The following is a 24817-nucleotide window of genomic DNA, read 5'->3' as shown; positions in this document are numbered from 1 at the left end:
GTGTACCAATCATGGATGTAGTCTCCACCTTTCGCATCCACTCAAACCTTCCACTAAGGATGCTTATCCATGGATACTGTGGGCATAAGAAGTAATGTATCCACTTCCAAAATCAATTGTAATCAAGGTATATATATGTCATGGTCCATCAAATAACTTAACAATAAACCTCCTTGGGTTTCAACTGCGACGAAAGGTTCATAAACTCCAATTACATGGTAATGTAGTTCACTTGGCCATCGCGGACCTGGTTACTCGTACACTTCCTGTATGACATCAGCCAGTGGAAGTATCGTAGATAAAGCATATGAGTGCTTTCATATCAAGCTTTCATATTTATCCAACCCTTGCTTCTGTGCTGGTGGCGGTTGATACTGAGTCTGGGGCTGCGAGAACGCTGCCGGAGTTGTATTTATGCCCAACGGAGATTTTATGGTATTATTTGAGTTCATCCCTGGTGGAGGCGGGATCGAAAAGGCCGAGTAATTGGGCGCCTGTTGAGGTATTGGTGTACTAGCAGTCATACCGGCAAGCGAAGCCAATGATGAATTTGGATTTCCTCCGTGAGCTCGAGTGCCCCAAGTTGGTGATGATGGTTGCATGGGCTGCATAGGTTGCATGGTGGGGAAAGCCGCCGCTGCAGGTGATGGTTGTCTTGCGGGCGCGAGAGATGGGAAAGAACTGAGGTTTTGGTCTGGGGTGATGGAGCGGAAGCCAAGCTGACTTGATGGGCTCGCTGGCTTCAGTGCTGATCCATTATTCGTTGACCACGAAAACACAGGCGACGAGGTCTGTTTGGAGGCGGATGCGGGTTCACTGCCACCCCACATATCTATTTCATTGCTGACCGAAGCAGTCGTGCTCTTTCCAAGCACAAGACGCTCAAAGTTATTCCTTGAATTATCAGTGTCTGATGAAGAGAGATCCGTCGCTGACTGGGAGAAACCGCTGGTTCCGTTCTGGAATCCAGTTGATCCACCACTTGACGAGAGTTCTTGTAGCTTCCTCGTCTGTTCTTTCTCAATCTTGGTAGACAGCGATTTGATCAAAGCCATGAATTCATTAAACTGTTGAAGGTTAAGAAGAGGGCCAAGACTAAAGCTCCAAAGAACAGGAAGGATCTCGACAGCAAGGAAGTCGGTGTCTGCAATCTTGCCAACTTCACGAAATACTTTCAATGCTGCTACCATCACCGAGGGTTCTTTTGTCTTGATTGCCTTGAGAGATGGGACAAGTTTCTCTTGGATGGTGTATTTGTCCAGAATGGATGATTTGACAGTTTTGTTCGCTTGCACTGCTCCAGAAAGATCGTCTTCAAGACTAGAGTTACCGACAGATCCTCCGCAGAGCACGGCGAATGCCTCCAAAGCGCGAACCTTGATGGCAAGGCTACTGGTACGACTGAATGTACTGGCAATTGGAGGAAAGACCTCATTCTTCACGGTACTGAAGTCAAGAACGGGAAGAAAAACAGGTAGACTTTTGATAGAAGCATCTACCACGGAATGGGTAGGTGAGTCAAGCCCCAGCCGGATCAAAGGCAAAATATCTAATATAGGTGATTAGCTCCGCAGTCATTGTAGGACAAGGAATGACTTACCTTCTTTGAACTCCAGGCCCGAGCAGTTCTCTGCGACGAGTTTCATGTTGTCCAACACAACCATCAGACCTGCATCTTTCTTGGAATCGCGTTCTTGTGCTGTCTTTGCTGGAATTGTCCCAAACACTTCCTTTAAGCAAGGAATAATCTTTTCAGGAAAGACGCGGCGTCCATTGGGAATCCGTTGAAGTATTCCGAAGACGTTGTGTAGAATAAGGGGAAGGAGGTCGCGATCCTTCATCTCATCCAACAATACCCCCAGCACCTTTCTTTCCAAAACCGAAACAGGAAAATCAGGCAGGACTCGTTGAAGCCCACGCAAGAATTGTGACTTCTCGCTCGCATTTTTCGTCGGTAGCGATTCCAGGAACCGAATCGTGGATACCAGAACATTATCGAAATATGGAGACTGCTGAAACTCTCTTGCGTTCATGCGCTGGGCGGGTCTTCGAGTGATCAATCTGGGCAAGACATGGGATAGGACACCCGGAGGAATAGCATTTGAACAAAGGAAATTGTTGCCTTGTGATGGGGTGGTTGATGAGGAGCCCAAAAGCTTCTTGTAGGTTGACAAATTGGCATGTGCCTGGATCGGTGAGACATGGGGTGAATTATACAAAGCAATGATGATTAGACCCAGCGAGAACAGATCGGCGGATGATGACACATTGGAGTCCAGGGCAAAATCCGGAGACGTGAAGTCCATGTTCAGCTGCACCGAAGCGGGAAGCCTTGGATCTTGGTAGAGAACCTCCGAGACGGCCAAAAGAGGGAGAGATGATTTTGTCTCTGAGGAATCTGGTGGTCCTGCGAAGCCCAGACCGGAGATTTTCCAGTCTGATTTGGCATTGATGAAGATAGCATCTGGGTTCAGGTTGCCATGAACCAGACCTGCAGATTCATGGAGGAACTCCAGACCCTTTGCAACCTGCAGTAATCCCTTTTGAATCTCCAGCTCATCAATCTCTAAATCTCGTCGTCTCCGACTCCCATCGGCCTCTTCCACCACATAGCGGCTAGAGCGTGAACCGGCGCCGAGCGCACTCTCCTGTTCGCCCTTCTCGAGTAGCAGCCCCGAAAGCGATGCGATGAGAGGCTCCGTTGCAAACATGAGACCTCCACCACGAGTTTCTTCCACGGGTTCTAGCACTTGGAGTATGGACGGGTGTCGCAGACGGGCAAGATTGCCGGCCTCGCGCTTGAGCCTCTCGATAACATCTTCTTGTAGCTTTTTGGAGGAGCCCCCTGAACGGGACCCAAACCCCCCAGATCGCGGCTCGAGGGACTTGCGATCAAAGATGAATACCGAGGCGGCCGTCCCTGTGGACTTCTTTTTGGCATCGTGAATTTTCCAGGGGCCCGAGTAGACTGTGGGGTGAGGCGCAATCTGATAATTGGCGGAGATGTTGGAGTTGAACGACTTCAACGCTGAAGTAAACATATTGGACGTCACTGTTTGAGTAAGTGGGATATCTGACGGGCATTTGTTTCACGCGTTCAGGGTGATGATAGGCATGACTTGGATGAAACAATTGAGCGCCTTTAATTCTCTTTTTTTTTTTTGGCGCAGGGACGACAAGCCAGGCTCGGTTTATAGACCCGTCTTTCTAATCCAGGTGAATCAGGCTGTCGGGCCAATTTCAATCTGGAAGCCAAAGTCAAATGATAACATCCAACAGTTGTTCCTATCGCAATGATCACGTGAAAAATAAAGCTCCATGGAATCATGTGACTTCACCCCCGCGCTTTGCATCGGAACATCAGTAGATACAAGAGAAAGAATAACAATATCTCTCTATCAGCCGAGCTCCCACCCAACCACAGATCATATGGCGCCCCAGCTACATCCGAAGTCGGCGGGTCCCTTTATACAATTCCAACACGATGATTGGCGAGATCGGATCCGTTTTGACTCATCAGACTGGGCGGTGAGTCTCTTCCAGCCTCTGGTTGGTACAATCCGGAGTTTGCCCTGAGCTCCGAAAGATTGTTGCGTGCAGTCATATAATCGATTAAACCCCCTCGGGCCATCTTGATCTTTTCACAATCTTCCCTTTGATCCCATTATATCTTGCCATGAAGTCCCTTCAGCAATTGACACGCCGAACGGCCTTTTCAGGCCTGGCAATGCCTCGGATCCTGCCCTCGCAGACTGCATCCAACCGGCTATGGAGGAATTTCAGTGCTACCGCATCCGCCGCACAATTGGCCGCCTTGGATGCCTCCAAGCTGAGCTTGACCAAGACACAGACTCCCAAGCAGCTCACTCCTAATGAGGATCTCATTTTTGGCAAGACCTTCACCGGTAAGGTTTTCAATTGTCCCGCCGCGCCGACAACGTCTAATTCGGATATATTCTAGACCACATGATCTCGATTGAGTGGACGGCTACCGATGGCTGGCACACCCCCCGCATTGTTCCTTACCAGAACCTCAGCTTGGATCCCTCCACCTGTGTGTTCCACTACGCCTTTGAGTGTTTCGAGGGAATGAAGGCATACAAGGATAAGACTGGGGGTACCCGCTTGTTCCGCCCGAACAAGAACATGGAGCGTCTGAACAAGTCCTCCGCGCGTATTGCCCTTCCGACATTTGACGGCGATGAGCTGATCAAGCTCATTGGAGAGTTTGTCAAGCTGGAAGATCGATTTATTCCTGAGTCAGTGAAGTCCCGTATCAATACTGGATGATTTATCTGACCTGTTGCAGTGCCCGTGGTTACTCTTTGTACCTCCGACCCACCATGATCGGCACCCAAAAGACCCTGGGCGTTGGTCCTCCCGGATCGGCCCTCCTTTTCGTTATTGCTAGCCCCGTCGGACCATACTACCCGACCGGTTTTAAGGCCATCTCGCTGGAGGCCACCGATTACGCTGTCCGCGCATGGCCCGGCGGTGTCGGTGACAAGAAGCTCGGTGCCAACTACGCTCCTTGTATTCTGCCCCAGCTCGAGGCAGCTTCCCGCGGTTTCCAACAGAATCTGTGGCTCTTCGGTGAAGAGGAATACGTGACCGAGGTCGGCACAATGAACCTCTTCATCGCTTTGAAGAACAAGGAGACCGGCCAGAAGGAGCTGATTACTGCGCCTCTCGATGGCACTATCCTTGAGGGTGTGACAAGAGATTCCGTCCTCGCACTCGCTCGCGAGAGACTGGAGCCCAATGGCTGGACCATTTCGGAGCGCAAGATCCGCATGTCTGATGTCGCGGAGGCTGCCGAGGAAGGCCGTATGATTGAGGTCTTCGGTGCTGGCACTGCAGCCATTGTGAGCCCCGTGCGGAGCATTAGCTACCGTGGCAAGCTGGTGGATTGTGGCTTGAAGAAGGATGAGGAGGCCGGTGAGATTGCTCTCCAGATGAAGAACTGGATTGAGTCCATTCAGCATGGAGACGAACCGCACGAGTGGAGGTAAGTCAATCACTTTGGAGGAGACTAAGATATATGGATGCTAATAAATTTCCAGTTACGTTGTTTAAATGAGCGACAAGTGTTGACTCGACCTGGGGTTCATTGGTCCCGTTAATCCTGTCTTATGTTCATTTTGGCATACGTTTCACAGCATTGATTCTTTCCAAAAGCTGGAGGTTGTTTATATTCTTCAAGTCTACATGTTGAAGTAAGATGTCTTGGGCCGGGCATCGTTTTTGTTTTTCGGTTATCTAAAGAGAGCAAATCATCCTCGATTAAGGCATTACATATGCAGAGCTATTTCCAATCAAAAATTACAAGTACCTAATGGATAAAGCTATCTGTTCAAACAGGTCTTGCGTTAACACCTCTGCCCTAATTCCATATTGCTAGTCTATATAAGCCGGATGATGCAATGCCATGATCTCGGACCAATTCCGACATTGTCCTTGCAGCTGTCCACTGGGTGCAAGAATTTATATTGTTCCAGAAAACCTGCTTCAAATCTCACGGAACTTACCCATCAAGTCTGATTACTAAATACTGCTGCATGCCGGTCAATCTCTCCTCAAAATCTTCCTGACGTCTGTCCGTGGGGGTAGGCAAGTCCGGTTATTACCCGAAGACAAGCAATTTAGCATGAAGCTTTGATCGACACGCGCGGGGAAATCTTGAAAAGGAAATAAAGTGATACGATCCCCTCGGGCTCCACTCAACTTGACTTCAGAGAGGATGCGCATACCCTTTTGTTAGAAAGGAAAACGAGATCAACAGGTGATGAGTTGAAATCCCCACATTCCCCAGATGAAACCCCCCACGCATTTCGGTCTCGGACCAAATGCCTCATAGACACGGCCGGGTTAAGGGGGAATGGGTATAAATGCTCGGTCCCGTTCTGCTTTTGGTTGAATAGAATCTGCTTCTGTAATTGATTTCTCAATATGTTCGACAAAACAGGTCTACGCAACCTGAAAGGAGCGCCGTTGGTGGCAGCCATCACCTCGGTATGCTCCTCATCATTCTTGTTATTTGGATATGATCAAGGTGTCATGTCGGGGGTGGTCATTTCCGATTACTGGCTGTCAGAAATGGGGAATCCCAGTACAGTCATGACTGGCACCATCACTGCTCTATATGATGTTGGAGCAGTATTTGGAGCAATCTTAGCTGCATTGACTGTCGAGCGTCTTGGCCGGAAGGGTGGATTAATGATTGGCGCCGCTCTAATTGTCATTGGTTCTGCACTGATGGGTGGCTGCATGGAGAGAGTGCAAATGATGGTAGGGAGAATCATTACTGGCCTAGGTATGTATAACGAAATACCTTTATGTACTTGTACCCCTTCTTTCCGATACTAATACACTTCATAGGTATTGGCTTCTTAACGTCTGTTGCACCTGTCTACCAAAGCGAGATATGTCTACCCAGTCAACGAGGATGGCATCTATCTTGTCAGCTGACAACAATGCTGTTTGGCTTGATGTTGGCGTATTGGATCAACTATGCGTTTTATTTCCAACCTGGTCAAATTCAGTGGCGGTTTCCATTGGCGTTTCAAGCTGTCTTCGCCATCTATGTGCTGATTGTTACACCTTTTCTGCCGGACACCCCGCGTTGGCTCATGCTTCACGAGTCTTCCCCAGAGCAAGGCATCACGGTCCTTGCAAAGTTACGTAATAAGTCAGAGGACGACCCAGTTGTTCAGAATGAAAAGACAGATATCATGACGGCTATCAATATTGAAGCAGAAGAGGAAACTTCTTGGAAATCCTTGTTCACAGACGGGGGTTGCGGTACAAACAAGCGGTTTTTCCTGGCCCTCGGAATCCAGTTCATGCAACAGACTTCGGGTGAAGCCACTTATACCGTTGTCAGTCTATTTTATTGACATATCTTGCCCAGGTATCAACATTGTTAGCTACTATGCACCAACGCTATTTAAAGAGAGCCTGGGGATGTCTCAGGAACGGGCGTTGTTTGTGGGCTGCTTTCTTCAATTGTGGTACATCTTGGCCTCTTTACTCACGGTACGATCGAAATTCAGAGTCCAAATTAAGTACCAAGCTAACAAATACCAGTGGTACATGATTGACGCAGTTGGAAGAAGACGTCTGCTTATCAGCATGGCAATAGGAATGTGCGTTGTCTTGATCTGCGAGGCTATCACTGTCGCCATCGGCACCGAGCAATCTGGGATCGCAGCAGTATTCTTCGTGTTTGCATTCGAAGCTTGCTTCACATGGGGTGGGACCCATTACTCTCTTACTATATCCAATTCTAATACACTGCGTTATAGGCTGGATGGCCACAGTCTGGGTATACCCAGCTGAGATTCTCCCACTAAAAATCCGATCCAAAGGAGCCGCGCTAGCAGCTGCAGCCGATTTTTTGGGAAATTTCATCGTACGTTCCCATGGCCAGATTCATCAGGGAAAATTCGAATTAACCAATGAACTATAGGTCGTGGAGATCACACCACCAGCCCTCGAAAACATTGGTTATAAGACCTATATCATTTTCGCATTGTTTAATCTCGTCGCAGCGATTATCGTCTACTGCTTCTACCCCGAGACGTCTTATCTTAACCTAGAATCCGTCGATCTTCTTTTCTTGCCAGACGAGCATCGGGACCAGGAGGTTGAGTCGAAGCAAAAGTTCTACCACAAGGCCATTCAATGGAACGTCGTTCCTAGGGCACGATTGGCTGTTAATGAGGCTAAAGCTAAGAAGAGGGCTGGCCTGGCCGAGACTATGGGTGACGTTGAACCCGACATAAAGCAAGGTAGAGGACTCGAGCACGTCGAATTCAAGAGGTGAATCTGAATCTGCATTCAGGAGCTTGATGATCTGTTCTGGTTTTCCTTGCAGTATCACGGATTGCAAGCCAGGAGAATATTCTGAATAATTTTGGATCCCCTTCAAATATACCTTGAGTAGGTTGAAGGTACAATATAATATTGGGTTATCTTTCCTCCAGGTGTTGGGCACTAACTTGCCATTACTTTAAGAGGCCAGATGGTAGTCGTCAATTTGGAACACAATCCCCTCCAGTAGGCCTATTTTAAGATAGATTGTAATACGAGGATCCTAAATCTACTAACGCATGGCGTAAGGCTAAATCAGGTCAAATCCATGCACATCCCCTTAGTAAGGTAGCCTTGCACAAACACAGTTCTGACAGAAATTAACCGATGCCGGTGAAAAGTATCGAGTCCGAGCTAGAAAAGCAAAGATAAACTTAGTACCCCTTGAGTCAGCCATCGGGGTATAACGAGGTAACACGGATGATGACGCTGTTCCCCCAGGATAGACAGTGTAGGCGAGCTGCAGCACGTGTGGGCCACGTGGAGCCAAAAATAAAAACCAGCGAAACTTTCCACCAAGTCCAAGTTTCAAACTGAGTCTGTACACCTGCAGAGTGACACTTGAGGGGAGGGGGCTACATTTTTCTAAAGCAGCGTAATGGATAGGGTTGATTCGATTCGAATTAAATGCCTCGACAGTGAAAAAGGCAGGTCCAAGGGGAAACTCTCAGCCGGTACCACCTAACTCGGTAGACCATAACGCGTAGGAAAGAAACTTAGTCGTTGAATTTAAAAGCATTCTAAGGGTCATGAATAGGGCTGTTAAACTATGTTCATCTCGCATGGTATCCAAAAAAAGCGTTTTCGGAGATGAGTCTTGATGTGGAACAACATGAAGCCGTCAACACTGGACGCCTTGTCCAACGCGCAAGACGATTGGTGAAGGGCCCTGAAGCTCAATTGGGCAAGTCAGGAGCTTTTCCCGAATCGGGTTCGTACTCGGTCTATTTCACATTCTTCCGTGTAACTTTGAAGGGTCTGGGGCAACCGGCGTCATAGGATCGGAGATTGCCGTAGCCGTTTGTATTTCCATCGTATCTCCGGAGTTTCGAACTGAAATTCAGATTAGGAGATTGATGATAAGATGTCACACCAGAAAGCAAAGGGAAAACCGGAAAAACTGTGGAAAAAACTCTCTGCAGACTTCGTGTCTGCATGTCATGCACACCGCCAGGAACTTTTTTTCTAGGCGGGGACTAGAAGGACCGAACTGCAATCCCACTCAAGCATCCGGGGGCCAGAATGAACTCTGACTGGTTATAATCCCTGTTGTCAGAGGGATGATGATCCCCGGGGTTGATGTGCAAGGCTTGACGTTCGAGCCGCGAAGGTGGATTAGGAGCGGTGAAGTCGAGAAGTCTAGCACAGCCTCCTTTCCGCTGTCACTGTCTCAGGGTTCATATACTTTCACGTTTCAGCCCTATAACTCTATATTGCCACGGGATAATGGGGGCGGAAACGACGCACCTTATTGTTTGACAACAATTAGCATTGACCCCGCTGGCCCCAAGGGCTGGGTCAGCACTTTGGAAAATGTGCCGTTCAGCTGCAGATTACTTTCAAACCCCGGTCATTATTGATTTGGTATCCTAGCCAAAAAAAAAAGAATAAAAAGATAAAATATTAAAGATTGAAATATTAATCCATTCAGACATTCGAAAATTACAACATTAAAATATATAAATATATAAAGAGTTACGTTGGCTGGGATTGAGATATTCCAAGAGGAAAACACGAGGGATTTAGGGCAACTCAAGACCATACGAACCGTCCAATTCTCTATCCCTCACGGGAATTGTTAAGCGATTACGGATTTAATGCGTTCCATTCTGTCGGTATTCCGCCCCCTAACGCTAGAGTATGCATCCCTTGTAGTCATGATTTATGATTTATAATTTATGATTTGTAAAAAAGTTTTCATTAATCTATTTTATACTTTATAATTTTCTGTATTATTATCCCCACGGAGGGGCCACTCTCGGGCTGCGGATGAACAGAGGGTTTGATCAACGATTTACGGGTGAGATCTTTATCCCTAGTTTGCCAAGATGAAGTCACCTTGTAAATGGCAAATGGTACAATTATAAATCATAAAGCATTCTAAAACGTGGCCCCCTACACTCCACGTGATAGTAGATATAAAAAAGAAGAAGGAAAAAAAAAAAAAGACGCAAGAATGTTAGTGTAACCCCCTCTGAACAACGCATTTCCCCGTTTCATCCCTACCGTAGGATATCGTGTCCGGGACTGGCCTGGATATTGAAGAATTTTAGGGCCCATATAATACCATTTCGACTCATTTGGGGTAATCGGATAAATACACTCTAGGTTGAAGGTCCACACTATGGGGGCGGGAAGAAGAAGAAAAACGTGGTCTAGATTATTTTGACCGGGTCGAGGCTGAGAAGTTCCGGAATGATCCCTGTCGGTCCATGTGAAATACCGTGTTTATGATACTAAATAGATTAAATGGATTAAATAGAAAAAAAAATTAAAAGAATAAACGATCTACGGGCCCCAAATACACATGGCAAGAGAGTCTAATGCGGGCACGGACTGCAGGGTTATCGCAACGGATTGGGGCTTAGCATTGTATGTAAACAATAATCAATTAAATCAATTAAAATCAATTAAAAATGAATTAAAAATCAATTTCCTTTTTCTGTTTAGGAGCCCCATTTTCCCTTCCCTATATAATCAATCTGTAGCCCCTCCTTTCATGACGGTTGCCATGTGGATCTAACCTTTACTTCAAAACTTCATCTCCATCTATAATCATGCAACGCTCTACTTATGATGCCCGCTCGGGTTCTCGTTCCTCAAGTCACAGCAATAGTAGTGCTTTCAGTCCTAACGCGAACCCCAACGAAGACTGGACCAAGATCTCCGATCTCGCAGAGCGTCGTCGCATTCAGAATCGAATCGCGCAACGAAACTATCGTGAGTGCCACGGAGTAGTTTGTTAGAGAATACAGTAGGACTGGAACTAACACAACACAGGCAAGAAGTTGAAGCGCCGACTGGAGGATCTAGAGCGACGAGCTGCCTCTTCCGCCTCCCCAGAACAATCTCATGCGGAGCCACCCAAGGCTCCTACCAAGACTCGCTCAAAGCGAGCCTCCAAATCCGGAGAAGTGAAGCAACACTCCCAGGGAGAACGACCAGCCCCGTATGAGTTCTACAACAACGAAGAGCGTACCATGTTCGGCCAGCAATGTACTCGTCAACTCTCCGCCTCCCCTCCTCCAGCCTTCTCCTACCCCCCGATGACCCAGTACGACGCCTACCGACAGACTTACGGACAAATTCCCGTCTACCAGACTATCCCCTCATACAACCATCTGTCATTCCCAGAATACAGTGACGCGGTCCCCATGGTGCCGACGGCAGCCATGGGAGCACCTCGCAAGCCTTACGACGAGGACATCATGAGCCCATTCAGCATGAGCTATGCATCGATGGCTGGCATCGAACTATGCCCACAGCCCTCACATCCGGAACCGGGACTTTCGGTACATTTTGCTCGATGATGGATTCTCGCCGCTGAAGCTAATATCTCGATGATGTTTGCAGATGCCTTCACTTTCATACGGATATGACCGGCGCGCGGTGTCGACCTCCCCCGAGGCGTCAATTTTCTTTCCCTTGACACCGCAATCGCCTCCCTGTTCTCCCCGTTCCGTGGGGCTGTACGAATATGACCTGCGGCCTTAGAAAAGGGCGGTTGTTATCTGTGGAGGCCTATGCTTTTACGGGTACTGCCGTAATATTGGGTCCTCTTTTTTGATCATGTCGGAATGTTTTAATGACGATTTATTTACTGGTTCTGGAAATTCTCCACTTTTTGTCTCAGGAATCCTGTTCTAACGAATGACTTTGATTTTTTGGGTTGATTTATTTCATTGGCACATGAGCGAGCATTATCTGGGCGTTTATTCGATTGTACAGGGATTCAGGGAATTTTACCAAAAGGTCAATATAATACCTAGGTAACCTTTTACACAATCTTCCATTTCCAGCGCCTAGTTCAATAACCTTTTTGATCGGCATTGATTGGCCACGTTTCTGGCCCCCAAAAACGTGTATCAGTAAATATTAGGCGTCCAAGGCAGCTGCGGCCCCCCATTCCACTCCGAGCATGCTCAACGAAAGATGGAACCAGTACACTTGCCTAACTGGGATAGGTGAATAACCCTGCAAGGCGCAAACGATAGTGGGTAAAGTGGAACCTCCCCCAGCCAGCCCCAAACATGAGTCAGTGAGAACCATGTGGCCAACTGATCGCTGCAGAAAACCACCCGGGACTCCGACCATCCCTGCCCCCCAGCGGAGGGATGCCCCCCAGCGGAGGGAGTGGAGGAGCTTAGCAAGTCTAGTCTCGGGGACGACTCTTAATCCCGAAAGCCGATATGATGCAATCATCCGACCATTCCCTTGGGTCTGCAAGGATAGAGTAAAACGGAGTACGGATAACCAGACACCCGGGGAAACATGGGAAGGATTTCATCCCATTCCAACTCCCATTCCCTGCCATTCCCGAAAAATCAAGCCAAGGAGCTAAGCCAGTAGAGAGAAACTGCGCCTCTTAACTCTTTCCCCCTCATTCAGTCTACTCCAGCCCTGTAAATCACCATGACCTACTCAGATCGACCTGGGATTGGTAAGGTTCCGGCGGGGAGTTTACGGAGGAAGAGCCGCCTCTCTCTATTTTAGGAAGAAAACACCTTTCGTTACCGTCGCAGTGGTTCCCAATAAGAACCTAAAGAACCTAAAGCACAAAAAAAAGGAAAAGAGGGGAAAAAAGTGAAAAAGGGAAATAGATCAGCCCCAAGGCAATGGGAAGCAGAGCCATACCATTGGATCTTTGTAACGGAGGACTTTCGGCCGTAGAATCAAACTCGGGTGCCTCTAACCCTTGAGTTAACGCTAATGCCTCTAAAATGGGGCCAGAATCCCAAGAGAATTGATGATTCCCCATTTTCCATTTTTGGTTAGTATATCTTAATTCAAGCTAGTTTTGAGGATTTACTGAAGTTATGAAGTGAAAAACAGAGTCTTTGTGGTGGGGGGGGGGGGGGGGGGGAGAATACATGTGTTAATTTACTTCATCTGTCTGGACTCCGTACTCTGTATTTCCTTTCGTCCTGGTGCAGAAATCAAAGTCGCCAGGCAACTAATTTACTACAGGTCATTTCTACCGAGCTGAGCTAGCTCGGTGGTTGACCGAGCTAATCTCGTCATAGCGAGATAGGAGATTAATCATTTCTACTTTACAGCATGATATCACATTTTAGTATTTTAATATTATTTTATTCGAATTTCATTTGCTTTGAAACACGAAAATCCCGTGAAAATCCCCATCTGGATCTGGACATGTAAAGTCCCTGACGTTGCAACTTTTAACAATTAAGCACTTTAGAGCTTACTGAATTTAAGTTGCCCCACAGGAATATCGATCTACATTCAACTTGGACCCCATTTCTGGAGATTCGAGAGCAACTATATGCAAATTATACAAGTCTTGAAGAAATTCAGACTGGTTTGGCCCCGTGGAGGCGGACTTGTCCACCCTCGATCGAGTTAGGATCGAAGACAAAATCCCGATAAATCCTCATGTGATCCGAGGTTCATGGATTTCCAATCCGGCCAATCAAACCATGCAGGCTTTCGAGTCCGGTGACGTGATCCGAACTTTTTAACTTCTTAGGGAAATCAACCAGTAACATACGGAGTACCTGGGTGTGGAACTATAGGATTCAGTGTATGGTCTATGCTTCGGGGATACCCGTGATAAAGAACTTGACATCCATGTCTATTATCACCCAGAAAGGTAGGACACTAGCGAGGTCCGGGCTCGGGTCTATGAGCTTTGTTTACTTAGTGACATTTCCAATAGAACTAGTCACTCTACGTGGCGAAACGCCTTTTTTTTTACCCTGTCATGCTACACTGCTAATGCAACCTTTCACGGGATAGCCTTGTCTCTAGGCAATGCATGCCATTTACGACCAGGGTGCTTCCGTCGCTTGCGTTGGTGCATTCCAGGGTCTCAATTCAAATGCTGATCTAAGTGAATTATCACCTGGCTCCAACCTATACCCAACATGCGACCGCAATAAGCGTATGACCGCTACATCAGATCTTTAATACATCGACTTGTATTATTATATACTTCGTCCTCGGGAAAACTCCTACTTTGCGGTACATGTAAACAGTTCAAGGTCACATCAGAAAATTAATGCTTGAATTTGTGCCTTGAGCCAGGCATACTAGGCACAAGAAAGATGCAAAGGGACCAGAAATTGACCGCAGTATTTAAGTAAAGGGTAAAGATCGAAACATTGTGAAACGCCGGTGGTCGTCGTCCTAGAGCTTCCCACTCTCTCAGCGGAAATAAGATCTGGTGCAGTCTCTCCTTCGATGCTGTTCTCAGCCGATATCTGCTCCCTGAACCCCCTGACCAGGAGCCGAGTCACCCACTCGTCGTCGTCGCATGGGTGCCTTTTTCCGGTTTGCAATTGATGCCTCTTGAGACTGTCCGGCCTTCATTTCCACATCTCCATCCTTCTGTCGAGACTGACCGGGCTTTTGATCCGGGTAGGCGGCATTTTCCTCGTGTTGCAGAGCCTCATCGAGCTCGTAGATATTTCTGGGCTTCATTCGAAGCCACTTCATGCGGGGACCTACACGGGAGGCCTCGGAGACCTTGAACCCGTAGATCCTGGGCTCATAAACCTTGCCACGCCCAAGTCCGGGGCAGAAGCTGTCTGTGCGGACGCCATTGATCTCGAGCGGCTGGTTTTCGGGGGTGGGTGCCTCCTCTGGTTGAGATCGGCTTCCAGGCTGTGAAGGGTTGCGAGGCATGGCGGAGAAGGAGGCATCTAGGCGTGGCCCGATACCCAGATCGGGGAATGTCATAAAGAACAGACATCCGAATGTGGTACCGAAGAAGGCCCCGTCGACAGAGTGGAAGCGACTATTGGGTGGGGTGTAGATGTCCATGCAGCCAGGACAGAAGAGCTTGACCGTTTCTTGACCTGGGGTGTCGGATCGGCCCACGGGCAGGACCTTGCATCCGCTACAGTTGACGCGCGGGCAAACACCGAAATGCTGCATTTCATACTTTTCCAGCATCTGTTGAATGCCCGGTCGCGAGGTAATATACCGCTGGTGGATTAGACCGTACAGAAGCTCAGCGGAGCTCTCGATGACACTTAAATCGCTAGCGACGCGGGCGTGTCGGCGGTCACCAGCTCTCCGATAACCGATCGGTCGGTCCTCGCCCAAAACCTCGTCATCCTCTTCCTCCTCCTCTTCCTCTTCCTCCTCCTCATCATCTTCAGGTTCCACATCGAGAATCATCTCCAGCGCTTCCTTATACATGGGCACCTGCGACTGCAGGCCCGTTAGGTTAAAGTCATCCTCAATGAAATCTTCCGACACCTCAGCGAAGAACTCGTGGCCCATAAGGGAGCAGAACGAGGAGATCCACGACTCCGGCGCACCCTCCGACGACGACATATCGAACGAGGCGGACACGGATGAGGAAAGAGTTGATTCAGACAGTTGACTCAGATCCAGCCTGTCCAGGCCGTCGGCCAACGCCGAACCTGTCTCTCTCGACACGTTGCCGAGATTATGTGGGATATGCGGGAGAAAGGCGACGACAGCACAGCAACCCAATCACGCGATTTGCGAGGGGTTGGGTATAGCAGCCGCGGGAGGATCAAGCAAACACCTTTGCGTTGGGACTAGAAGGGAATTTGCTGGAAAAACTCAAGCAATCCAAGTCATAAAAAAATTGGTGTTGACCGATTCCGGATCTGTCGGTCGGACGTGAAATGAGTCGGGTCGGGACGGTGGTCTCAGTGGAGAAGTTCAACGTTCATGGCAATGTGCGGGAGGGGAGGTTGTGCGAAGTCGAGAACGTCGTATCTCAGGCTAGCCCCACCAAAATCTTATCAGTTCCCCATCAATTTGGAGCTCCATGGGAGAAGATCACCAGGGATCACTTACCAGGAAAATACAAGGATATATGCACACTGTTGATCAATAATATGAAACCACGTCAAGGAGCTCTGTCGATTGGAGCTTCTTTCAACGAAAGCCAGGACGCTAGGTTCTGTTCCGTTTCGTTGGGGCGGTGGAAGGGCACGTATCAAACAACACAGGGAAGGCCACAGCAGCCACGATAGTTTGGATGAAGCAACTAGGTACAGCAACCTGGATGATCGGATGGAGCTGACAACATCACCAGGACAATCATTATTCTGATCTGTGAGTGTGTTGTACTGCATTTGGATGGCGGTCAAAATGGGCAATATAATCAAGTTTATATTGCTTCACAACTTTGTATGGAAAATCATTCTAAGAAATTTTAATGTCTAGGTCTATTTCAACCGTATCCCTTTTGGGTGAGTTTGTACTGTCAGTCTGTAGATTCGATATGTTTTCAATCTAATGGGGGAAAAAAGCCAAGAATTGAATGAGCCGTAGTAATAGAGAATCCAAGAATATGGAGCTTCACGAAGAAGATTTAGGACTCAACTGCTTGATATTAACAGATCATCTTAATGATTATATCAAAATAAGTCACGGAGGATACGAGAAAACTCTTCCTCGCCTCCCAAAATCCCCGAAAGCCCTTCGCCGGTATTCTGTATCTCTCCATCTGCACCAACAAACCCATTGATACCCTCAGGACCACTCGATCCAGGTAGGTAGCTGCCAAATGAACCAACAGCTTCAAACAGATTTGTCAGCTCGTGGCTCATCTGTACACCATTCAACGGGCTATTCCCGAGCTCATCTATCCCATTCATTGGCCCATAGGCAGAGAGATCATCGATCGAATGTCCAGCAAGGCCTGCCATGGCCACAGCTGCGGTAGAGTGGGGATCATTAGAATTAGTGCCAAAGGGACGGGCCAAGACTCCTAGTTTCTCTCCAATCATGCGAAGGCCTCTAATGGTCTTCCATAGTCGTTTGGATACAAATGATTTGGTACTGAACCCGTTGATCAAATCCAAAGCCATGTAGAATTCGTCCCGGACTTGCCGGTTGAACTCGGCAGGTGCATGACACACAGCAAGGAATAGTACCGCTAGTGCAGCGACAAGGAAGTAGTTAAAGGTGATCTGCTGGGTACGGTAAATATCAGACATCTGGTTCAGTCGTGTCAGGACACGAACAGTGTCCTTTGCAATATCAACCACAGTCTGAGCATGGCCCCGATCCTCAGCGATACTTGCCGCAGAGTGAAGCACTGGACGGTAGATCAGGATGCGGAGCTGGTTCATTCGCAGATACAGTAGAATCCGAAGTCGCCTCATGCCACGGCTTGCAGCTTCTCCGTTCTTGGGAGACTCCACAGGGTAGAATTTCAGTTCATCCGGTACCTGCTTATACCACTGTAAAACCTGATAGTCCAGATAACCGATCTCATCGCGTCGAATATCTGTCGTTCCTTCTGAGCCTAAACCAGAATACCAAATCTTGGAGCTGATTCGATTATATGAAATCATACACCGCAAATAGGGCAGTGATGAGTCCTGGTGATTGAACAGTTATTTTCTGGCCCATAGCAAAGGATAAGTTGTTATCTTACCGGCTCTGGTAGGTTCGGGTCAATGTCCTCGTCCTGGATCACAAATGGCAGCCCAGTACCCAAGCTCCACCGTCGGTCCAAACTGTAGACTGACCAAAATATGCGAGTAATTTCGTTCCATTGATCTTCGTTGGGGAATGATTTCAACAAAGCGTCTCGACGGTGGAAACCCATCTCCAAGCACATGCGCGCAGCCAAGCCAATCAGTCGGTAGGCCATAGCGTCGTCATCGGTATGAAAATGATAAGTAGCCTGTCCAAGGTTAAAATTGTCCAAAGGCCCCCAAAAGAGGTACGTACCACTATAGCGAAGAGCTGAATGTTCTTGATGTCATTCGGCTCCCATAGCTTAGATTCAACCACAGGCTTCACACTCAGATATAGCCGTTTGCCGAGGTCGCTTTTCCCACCTCCTTCCACAACGAGTGTGGTCGCGATTATAAGCTTCAGAAGAATTGAACTTTCATCATTAAGACTGTCGGCTCCAGGGAAACCCCGTTGCGCAAAACCAGTGCGTGTGGCGGCTTCCATAAATGTGTAGAGTAGGTTTGCCTGGTTGATGACTGTAGTGATGTCGACCACGGGATACATGATCCCAATCTCTTCTTCATAGACTCTACATAGACGTATAGTCTCCTCACGGCGAACGGTCCAGAGAGGATCCTTGGTCGGATGAATAGTGGAAACAAGAGGGCCCATCGGAGGCGGCGAACCGGCCGGCGTAACATGTGCCGTGGTCAAGTCGTCAGCTATCACATCCTCTGCCGGCGTGATACCCATACTTTGAAGACTTGTTTTGGCAACGTCAAAGTTGAATGCTGAGCTCGTTGGCCCGTGGAAGCGCGGATGCCTAGATCGAACCTTCGGCATTCCACCAGGCAGCGGAGTGAACGCTGAGTGGGAGGATCCATCACGGGACAGGTGATCAAATGAAGGACTCTCAAAACTGGGTTTCTGAGACCGAAGTTCGTTGAGGTTGCTAAAAAGATTATTGACCTGATCTTGCAGCGTCGCTATCTGCGACCCCATTGTCCGATATTCCCTGAAGGAGGCTTAGTAGTGTACGCTCGGAATAGTATTCCACGACTTACTCCGAGTCTTTGAAGTTGTTGTTGCAGCAATTTGGCGCATATCGGCCTAAATGAGATTAGAAGAGTAAGATAAAACATGGCAGGAATATGCATACATTCCAGATTAAGATGTCCACATCGTTGACACGGGACTTGTCCATTGCATTTGATCTTGCGGCGCTTGCATTCATTACTAATCAAAGGTTTCGTTAGCCTATAACATACCTATTTTCACGGATAAGCCAAAAAGCCGGATAAAAAGCCGGTTGGCATGATGCTGCAGCTAGTCCTCCGACCGACGGCAATATTAAACGCCGGAAGATTTATCGGGAGTGGACAAAGAGGAATCAAGTAATAAAATACCATGCGATAGAAATGTAGCGATTCCGCTTTGCGCGCGTCTGAGTTCCGTTGCCCTGTTCCGCCTTTCTCTTGGCTGAATCTGTAGCCGGACTTGTGGCCTGATCACCGGGATCCGCACTCGGGGGTGTCATATCCATCTGAGGCGATTCAGAAGCCATCATACTCCTAAAATATGATCACTGGGGAATGTGTTCGGAAAGAAATCGCATGAATGGAGTGCGGAGATATTCCTCGCGGGGTCAGCCGTTTCCCCGGATTGTGACTGACTAATCATTTTGATCAAGATGTGATTGGCTACGGAAGAAGTAGATATCTTGCAGATTCATTTTACCAATTCAGTATGTTGAAACAATGGTCATATGTGCTAGCTAAGGAAGGTATCGACATAAATTTTCAAAACAACCCTGATAGAATCCAGTCCTTGCCTGCCAGGAGAGTCTGCACCAATTGGTGTTGATACTGTGGCTTTTGGCGTAACCAAACGAGTCCACCGAGAAGTCCAAGAATTACAGAAGATCTAAAAGCCTTGTGAACTCGCCGAAGAATCACACCTTTCCGCGTTGGTATGGCAGTCCAATCATTCCATACAGGGAAAGTACATCGGTACCAGTAGTGAAGTTGGGTGTATCTGTAATGTCCCGTCAGTCACAAGTCGAAGGTAAATAGGATCTTGATACTCACGGATAAGTACTGGAGTTCCAACCATCTGCAGTGATATACCAACTTGAGCACAAACCGCGCCGGAAGACCGTTTTCTGCAGTCCATCCTGCACCTGCTGTCCCCACGATCGTGCCACTGCCTCCTTGACTTCATATGAGCTGACCCGTCCGTCCAAAATGGGCTTGATGAATTTCAATGAGTAATTGACCGCATTTTCAGTGGCGAATATTACACTGGTATGGCCTGTTGCTGTGTTTGGGCCAAAGAGCATGAAGAAGTTGGGGAAATGATCCATGGCAATTCCAAGATATGCCTGCGCACCCCCGCGCTCGTTCCAGTAATCTTGCATGTCCTTCTCCGCCTTACCAACGACCTTCAATGGATGCAGCCACTGGTTGGTCTCGAAACCATTTCCTAGGATAATCACATCTGCCGGTATCTCCCGGGGTTCGTCGATTGTCTTGGTCGTGGCGGTTGGATAATGATTCCCAGGTGCTAGGATAACACTTTTCGCCTTGACGCGACTCAATGGCTGTGTTGTGAGCTCAACGTTTGGCTCATTTAAACTTTTATACCAATCATTGTTGATAATGCGACGCTTGCATCCGAGGCTATAGTTCGGCGCAAGAATTTCATGATACTCATTTGGCGCGTAGGCGCGCATATTGTCAAGGAATCTTTTCTCAACCTGATTTTTCTGCCAGCGACCATAGATATTATTACTTAACATGGAATACCAGTTGCGCTCGCAGCCCCAGAATACAGCGTAGCGTGCGAGGCGTGCAAGGCCAGGGACATTGGTCATCAAGGTCGGTCCCCACTTTTCCCACTGGGCGAGTTCACTGGATGATAGAAGATCTGGTTGGACCCAAGGAGGTGTTCGCATCAGCTGTGTGATAGAGCGCACCTCGCCGTCTTTCACCAGCTCAGGAATGACTTGTGCTGCACTGCAGCCCGAGCCGACCACAACCACATCCTTGTCCCGAAAGTCGATATCACCGTTCCACCTAGCAGTGTGTGTAATCTCTCCCTGAAACTCCTCAATACCAGGGATGCCATTTGGCCATGTCTTGGGTTCAACGAGTCCTCCCACTCCACTCACAACAACTTTAGCTCGCACCATCTCCGTTTTAATATACACACGGTGTTGGCCTTCTTTGGCAGCGAGCTGGTCACGTTCATACTGAGAAAGATCTCCGGTTCCAGGAACCAGGTGGGAAAGAATGACTTCCCATTCTTCATCCTCTTCCACCCATCGGAGCTGCTTCACATCGGTGTGGAATTGAATTTTGTCAACGATCTGATACTTCTCGCATACATCTGCGAAGTACTGCACAAGTTCTGCACCAGAAGGGTGTACCGTCGACCAATCCAGCTTGGGAGAAAAGGAAAACGAGTATAAAGCCGCCGGGCTGAATTTCGTTAGTTGATTGCACGTAGTTGATGGCGATATACCTACATATCACACGCGACACCCGGATACCGGTTAATCCACCAAGTGCCTCCAATTCCTGACTGTCGTTCAAAAATCCGAAATTGATCTGTTCCTAGGACCGCCTTGAGCCTGCAGCCCATTGCTACTCCCGATTCACCAGCACCAACGATGAGCACCGGGTAGTAGGTATGGGCATCTTTGCCGTAGGCATGGCGCTTATGAATCTTGTCAGTTCCAGGCATTGTGGAAAGGGTTCATATGTGAAGAAAGTCGAATGCTTGCCCGATATCAGGTTCTTGGGATATTGACTCGGGTCAAATTTCAATTCTGTACTACAATAAGAAGCAAAACAATATGAATGAAAGGACAAGTTTGAAATTCATGCACGTGAGTCTCTAGCGCTGATGCCCAGGTGAGGGGAAATGTTCAACACTGCCTCGGTAAAAATGACAATTACCGAGTATAGAACATTGGAAGTTGACGTTGGAATATGTTAACTCTAATTTTTCTATATGATGATAGATAGGGTGGAGCACGGGTGTAATCTGCACGTAGACTAATCCGTATTTCGCGGATTCATTTTCCACTTCAGTCTCCGTCATGCTCAGACCTGTTCGCTTTAATCTGCGCTCAAGCTTCAATACACGCGCATTCTCTGCATCGACAGTTCACACATACAACTCCCTTGATGCCCTCAAAGATGCCCACGTCGATACCTTCCGACAGCAATGCTTCAGTCCAGAGCAACCCGGCTTACTCCCGCGTTCTCAGTTTCGTGACCTGCCCGCCCTAAACAACTGGTTTCAAAGCTCCCCAACGACCGCGACTCGCCTGAACGACGAATATTTACGAACCCATGCCTCCAACGCCTTCGTTCCCCTTGAACTAACCGAGAACACCTCGCGAGCCCCTACAGATGGCACAGAACCAGGAGCGACCGAGGCAGTGAACTTCCGGAAGTTCCACGCGCCGCTTACTCTCTTTCTCGACTGGGTGCGCATGGCAGAAATATCTCCACAACCCGCTCAACTATATCTCGCGCAGTGTCAACTGATGGATCTCCCGCCCGTACTGCGCGACGACTTTCCGACGCCGCAGATTGTTGTGCAGGCCGGCAAGGGAGATGTGTACGATACAAATGTGTGGATTGGACATCCGCCTACATATACCCCGCTCCACCGGGACCCAAATCCCAATTTATTTGTGCAGCTTGCTGGGCAGAAAGTGGTGAGGCTTCTGGCCCCAGCGGAGGGACAGGTGTTGTTCGCTAGGGCGCGGAGGGAACTGGGTCAAAGTGGTGGCAAAGATGCAGCGGCGTTTCGAGGCGAAGAGATGATGCAAGGCCAGGAACGAGCCTTGTTAGACGACATGGTATGGGGTGTGTCGGCTTCTGCTGGTCCAGAATCCGGGCATCGGTACGAAGTACATCTTGAGGCTGGAGACGGTCTCTTTATTCCCAAGGGTTGGTGGCATAGCATCAAGGGAATCGGAGAAGGGGTCACTGCCTCGGTAAGTTTTAAGAATAAAGAATTGAAAAGAAAGTTGCTAATCACTAACTTAGGTGAATTGGTGGTTTCGATGATAACTTGTACACGAATCACTAACACTAACTAGAATAGGTGCTTCGGCTGAAAAACATTATTGTACAATATATCATTACTTAATAGACGAATCAATTGTAAATTTAAATTAAAATTGTCTTTACAGTGACGATCGACGCTAGCGCATTAATGAAAGTCGAATCCCGTAAGTTCCAGAATCATCTTGGCTCCCGCATTTTTATCCTCTTAGAACTCCACAATCCACTTCTCTCCATAATTCATCATGCTGTTGTCACGTACTGCCTACCGCGCTGCCCTCCTTCACTTAACTGTCAACCCACTCCTCGCTCGTGCCGTTATTCTCGGCACTTTGAAAGCCCCCTCACACGTCCCAGCCCCGAGCTCAAGGCTATACAACGTCCTCTTCCCCCAGTGCTCGCCTCTCGCAAACACCTGTGAACAAAGTCGTCAGGCCCACACCATGTCTTCACCCAACGAGCCCCCGAAGCAGGATACCCAGCCTCAGTCAGAAGAAGTCTCCCCGCCATCAGAGCAACTTTACCTTCCCTCCAGCGAATCCGCCGATCAAACACATCGCCTCGACGTCAGTGCTGAAGGTGGCTCTACAGTCAGCCTTGGTCATTTGGGACCGATGGTTGTCAACGTAGATGGAACACTCGCACAGATTGGAAACTGGGACAAGATGACGGAGATCGAGCAGAAGAACACACTACGGATCTTGGGCAAGCGGAATAAACAGCGACTGGATGCTCTGAAGGCTGCGGAAGCCGCGAAGGAACAGAAATAAGGAAACGGGATGCGTGTAAAATATTTGCATATTTGATGGTGTTAATATCGCTTGAGCCAACTTGATTATTGAAAAGGAATTGTTCATTGCTGAAGTACCTGAAAGGAACGAACTTATATTATAGAGAAATTGCAGATGCCTTCGACTTCATTTTCCCCCAGGATCCTCTGCTCCCATGATTTCATGCTCGTTGGATTGATGGCTTGCTGAGCTATCCTCAGAGGAACGTCGCTGGGAGGTGTCTTTTCCAAGCCAGGTAGGAGGGAAGAAGCTATCGTTGTCCTCGAAGTAGAGATGGTGGACGACAGCGTCTGTGGAGTTTTGTCGAGGATTTTGGGGATCTGGAGGATAAACCCAATGTGGGATGGAGTGTGAGGTTTCCTTAGACATGATCTAGAAGCACCTTGAGAGCTTTTATAAAGTGGTGAACAGGTGAACAATTGAAGTACCCTTGCATATTCATTTAGAAAGCGACGTCATCATCTGGGGTTTGCCACCAAAACATAACTAAGGCTGAGCCACCCAATTCGAAGGTTTTACTGTGTAACACAATAAGAGATATAAGATTACTCTTCCCTTGATTAATGTAGTACATCTTTTACTCGATGCTTGGGCAGATGAATACCGGGCGGAGGCCAGACTCGTGTCTTAGTAGCCCGAGAAACTCATGTAACGGATTAAAGTAGTTGATATAGTTGAATACAGACTACATATACTTCGGTATCTGGTCAATCACAAGGCCGAGTTCGTAAGCAGTCGGTTGTTCTCCGAACCTCCCGCCCCGCTTGCCCCACGACTATGATGGTATCCTCTCAACTTCCTTTCACCTCAACACGCCAAAATGACTGAGTCTCAATCCAAGCGCTTCGAACCCAAGGTGCCGGTCCAGCTGGACCCACCAAAAGACGACCTAATCTCCGTGGAGGAATTGGCCAAATGCGATGGTAAGAAGAAGACCCCCCCCCCCCCGCTACGTTGCTCCACGAGCTCCGAACTGAACATGCTTCAGGCACCGATCCTAGTCGCCCAACTCTTGTCGCCATTAAAGGTGTGGTATTTGATGTGTCACGCAATGCAGCCTATGGATCTGCTGGTCAATATCGCGGTGCGTAATCTTCCTGGATGGAAATCCTACCCTCGGTTGCGGGGTTCATGCGCCGAGTCAGCGGCTGACAAGAAATGTCCAAAGTTTTCGCTGGCAAGGATGCCTCTCGCGCTCTCGCTCGCTCTTCCCTCAAACCTGAAGATTGTGTACCGGAATGGTACGACTTGGAGGACAAGGATAAGACAACACTTGATGAGTGGTTTACCTTCTTCAGCAAGCGGTACAGCATCGTTGGAAAAGTGGAGGGAGCGAAGAACACCTAGATGAATATAGGCCTTTGATTATATGGATTATACCCAAGTGTACTGCAGATTTGGAAACCAAGTTGACGGTCAATCACAAAATGCTTTTTTATT

General features: G+C 48.2%; 10 protein-coding genes across 10 annotated transcripts; 6 read left to right on the top strand and 4 right to left on the bottom strand.

Moving 5' to 3' along the window:
• Window positions 1–317: 317 nt before the first annotated feature.
• On the bottom strand, window positions 318–3041 carry N7520_010695 (putative protein kinase Scy1; the record flags this gene model as incomplete). The annotated part of the gene is made up of 2 exons (XM_057144628.1): window positions 318–1549; window positions 1601–3041. 2 exons carry the CDS (start codon window positions 3039–3041, stop codon window positions 318–320), a joined length of 2673 nt encoding a protein of 890 aa, XP_056990382.1.
• Window positions 3042–3676: 635 nt separating this feature from the next.
• On the top strand, window positions 3677–5076 carry N7520_010694 (branched-chain amino acid aminotransferase, cytosolic; the record flags this gene model as incomplete). Its single annotated transcript, XM_057144627.1, has 4 exons — window positions 3677–3905; window positions 3962–4259; window positions 4310–5008; window positions 5064–5076. 4 exons carry the CDS (start codon window positions 3677–3679, stop codon window positions 5074–5076), a joined length of 1239 nt encoding a protein of 412 aa, XP_056990381.1.
• Window positions 5077–5949: 873 nt separating this feature from the next.
• N7520_010693 (sugar porter family MFS transporter) lies at window positions 5950–7825 on the top strand (the record flags this gene model as incomplete). Its single annotated transcript, XM_057144626.1, has 5 exons — window positions 5950–6313; window positions 6379–6882; window positions 6911–7252; window positions 7305–7411; window positions 7469–7825. 5 exons carry the CDS (start codon window positions 5950–5952, stop codon window positions 7823–7825), a joined length of 1674 nt encoding a protein of 557 aa, XP_056990380.1.
• A 2824-nt stretch (window positions 7826–10649) lies between these two features.
• On the top strand, window positions 10650–11586 carry N7520_010692 (bZIP transcription factor; the record flags this gene model as incomplete). Its single annotated transcript, XM_057144625.1, has 3 exons — window positions 10650–10812; window positions 10873–11384; window positions 11446–11586. The coding sequence occupies 3 exons, from the start codon at window positions 10650–10652 to the stop codon at window positions 11584–11586; spliced, it is 816 nt and encodes a 271-aa protein (XP_056990379.1).
• Window positions 11587–14301: 2715 nt separating this feature from the next.
• Window positions 14302–15393, bottom strand: N7520_010691 (casein kinase II subunit beta; the record flags this gene model as incomplete). The annotated part of the gene is made up of 1 exon (XM_057144624.1): window positions 14302–15393. One exon carries the CDS (start codon window positions 15391–15393, stop codon window positions 14302–14304), a length of 1092 nt encoding a protein of 363 aa, XP_056990378.1.
• Window positions 15394–16454: 1061 nt separating this feature from the next.
• On the bottom strand, window positions 16455–21249 carry N7520_010690 (transcription factor domain-containing protein; the record flags this gene model as incomplete). Its single annotated transcript, XM_057144623.1, has 9 exons — window positions 16455–17423; window positions 17480–17731; window positions 17779–18491; window positions 18570–18615; window positions 18665–18728; window positions 18912–19076; window positions 19315–19539; window positions 19593–20984; window positions 21032–21249. The coding sequence occupies 9 exons, from the start codon at window positions 21247–21249 to the stop codon at window positions 16455–16457; spliced, it is 4044 nt and encodes a 1347-aa protein (XP_056990377.1).
• A 313-nt stretch (window positions 21250–21562) lies between these two features.
• N7520_010689 (putative JmjC domain protein) lies at window positions 21563–22589 on the top strand (the record flags this gene model as incomplete). The annotated part of the gene is made up of 2 exons (XM_057144622.1): window positions 21563–22516; window positions 22569–22589. Coding segments are annotated over 2 exons (975 nt in total), but the record flags the coding sequence as incomplete, so codon positions are not given.
• A 242-nt stretch (window positions 22590–22831) lies between these two features.
• On the top strand, window positions 22832–23356 carry N7520_010688 (uncharacterized protein; the record flags this gene model as incomplete). The annotated part of the gene is made up of 1 exon (XM_057144621.1): window positions 22832–23356. One exon carries the CDS (start codon window positions 22832–22834, stop codon window positions 23354–23356), a length of 525 nt encoding a protein of 174 aa, XP_056990375.1.
• Window positions 23357–23503: 147 nt separating this feature from the next.
• Window positions 23504–23746, bottom strand: N7520_010687 (uncharacterized protein; the record flags this gene model as incomplete). The annotated part of the gene is made up of 1 exon (XM_057144620.1): window positions 23504–23746. The coding sequence occupies one exon, from the start codon at window positions 23744–23746 to the stop codon at window positions 23504–23506; it is 243 nt and encodes an 80-aa protein (XP_056990374.1).
• Window positions 23747–24197: 451 nt separating this feature from the next.
• N7520_010686 (putative progesterone binding protein) lies at window positions 24198–24724 on the top strand (the record flags this gene model as incomplete). The annotated part of the gene is made up of 3 exons (XM_057144619.1): window positions 24198–24300; window positions 24366–24461; window positions 24546–24724. 3 exons carry the CDS (start codon window positions 24198–24200, stop codon window positions 24722–24724), a joined length of 378 nt encoding a protein of 125 aa, XP_056990373.1.
• Between the last annotated feature and the right edge of the window lie 93 nt (window positions 24725–24817).

Source organism: Penicillium odoratum (genome assembly GCF_028828045.1).
Source record: "Penicillium odoratum strain IBT 22623 chromosome Unknown utg000008l_segment0_segment0, whole genome shotgun sequence".
Classification (NCBI taxonomy): Eukaryota; Fungi; Ascomycota; class Eurotiomycetes; order Eurotiales; family Aspergillaceae; genus Penicillium; species Penicillium odoratum.
The sequence above is the reverse complement of the archived record's forward strand: the minus strand, read 5'-3'. Positions and strand labels throughout refer to the sequence as shown.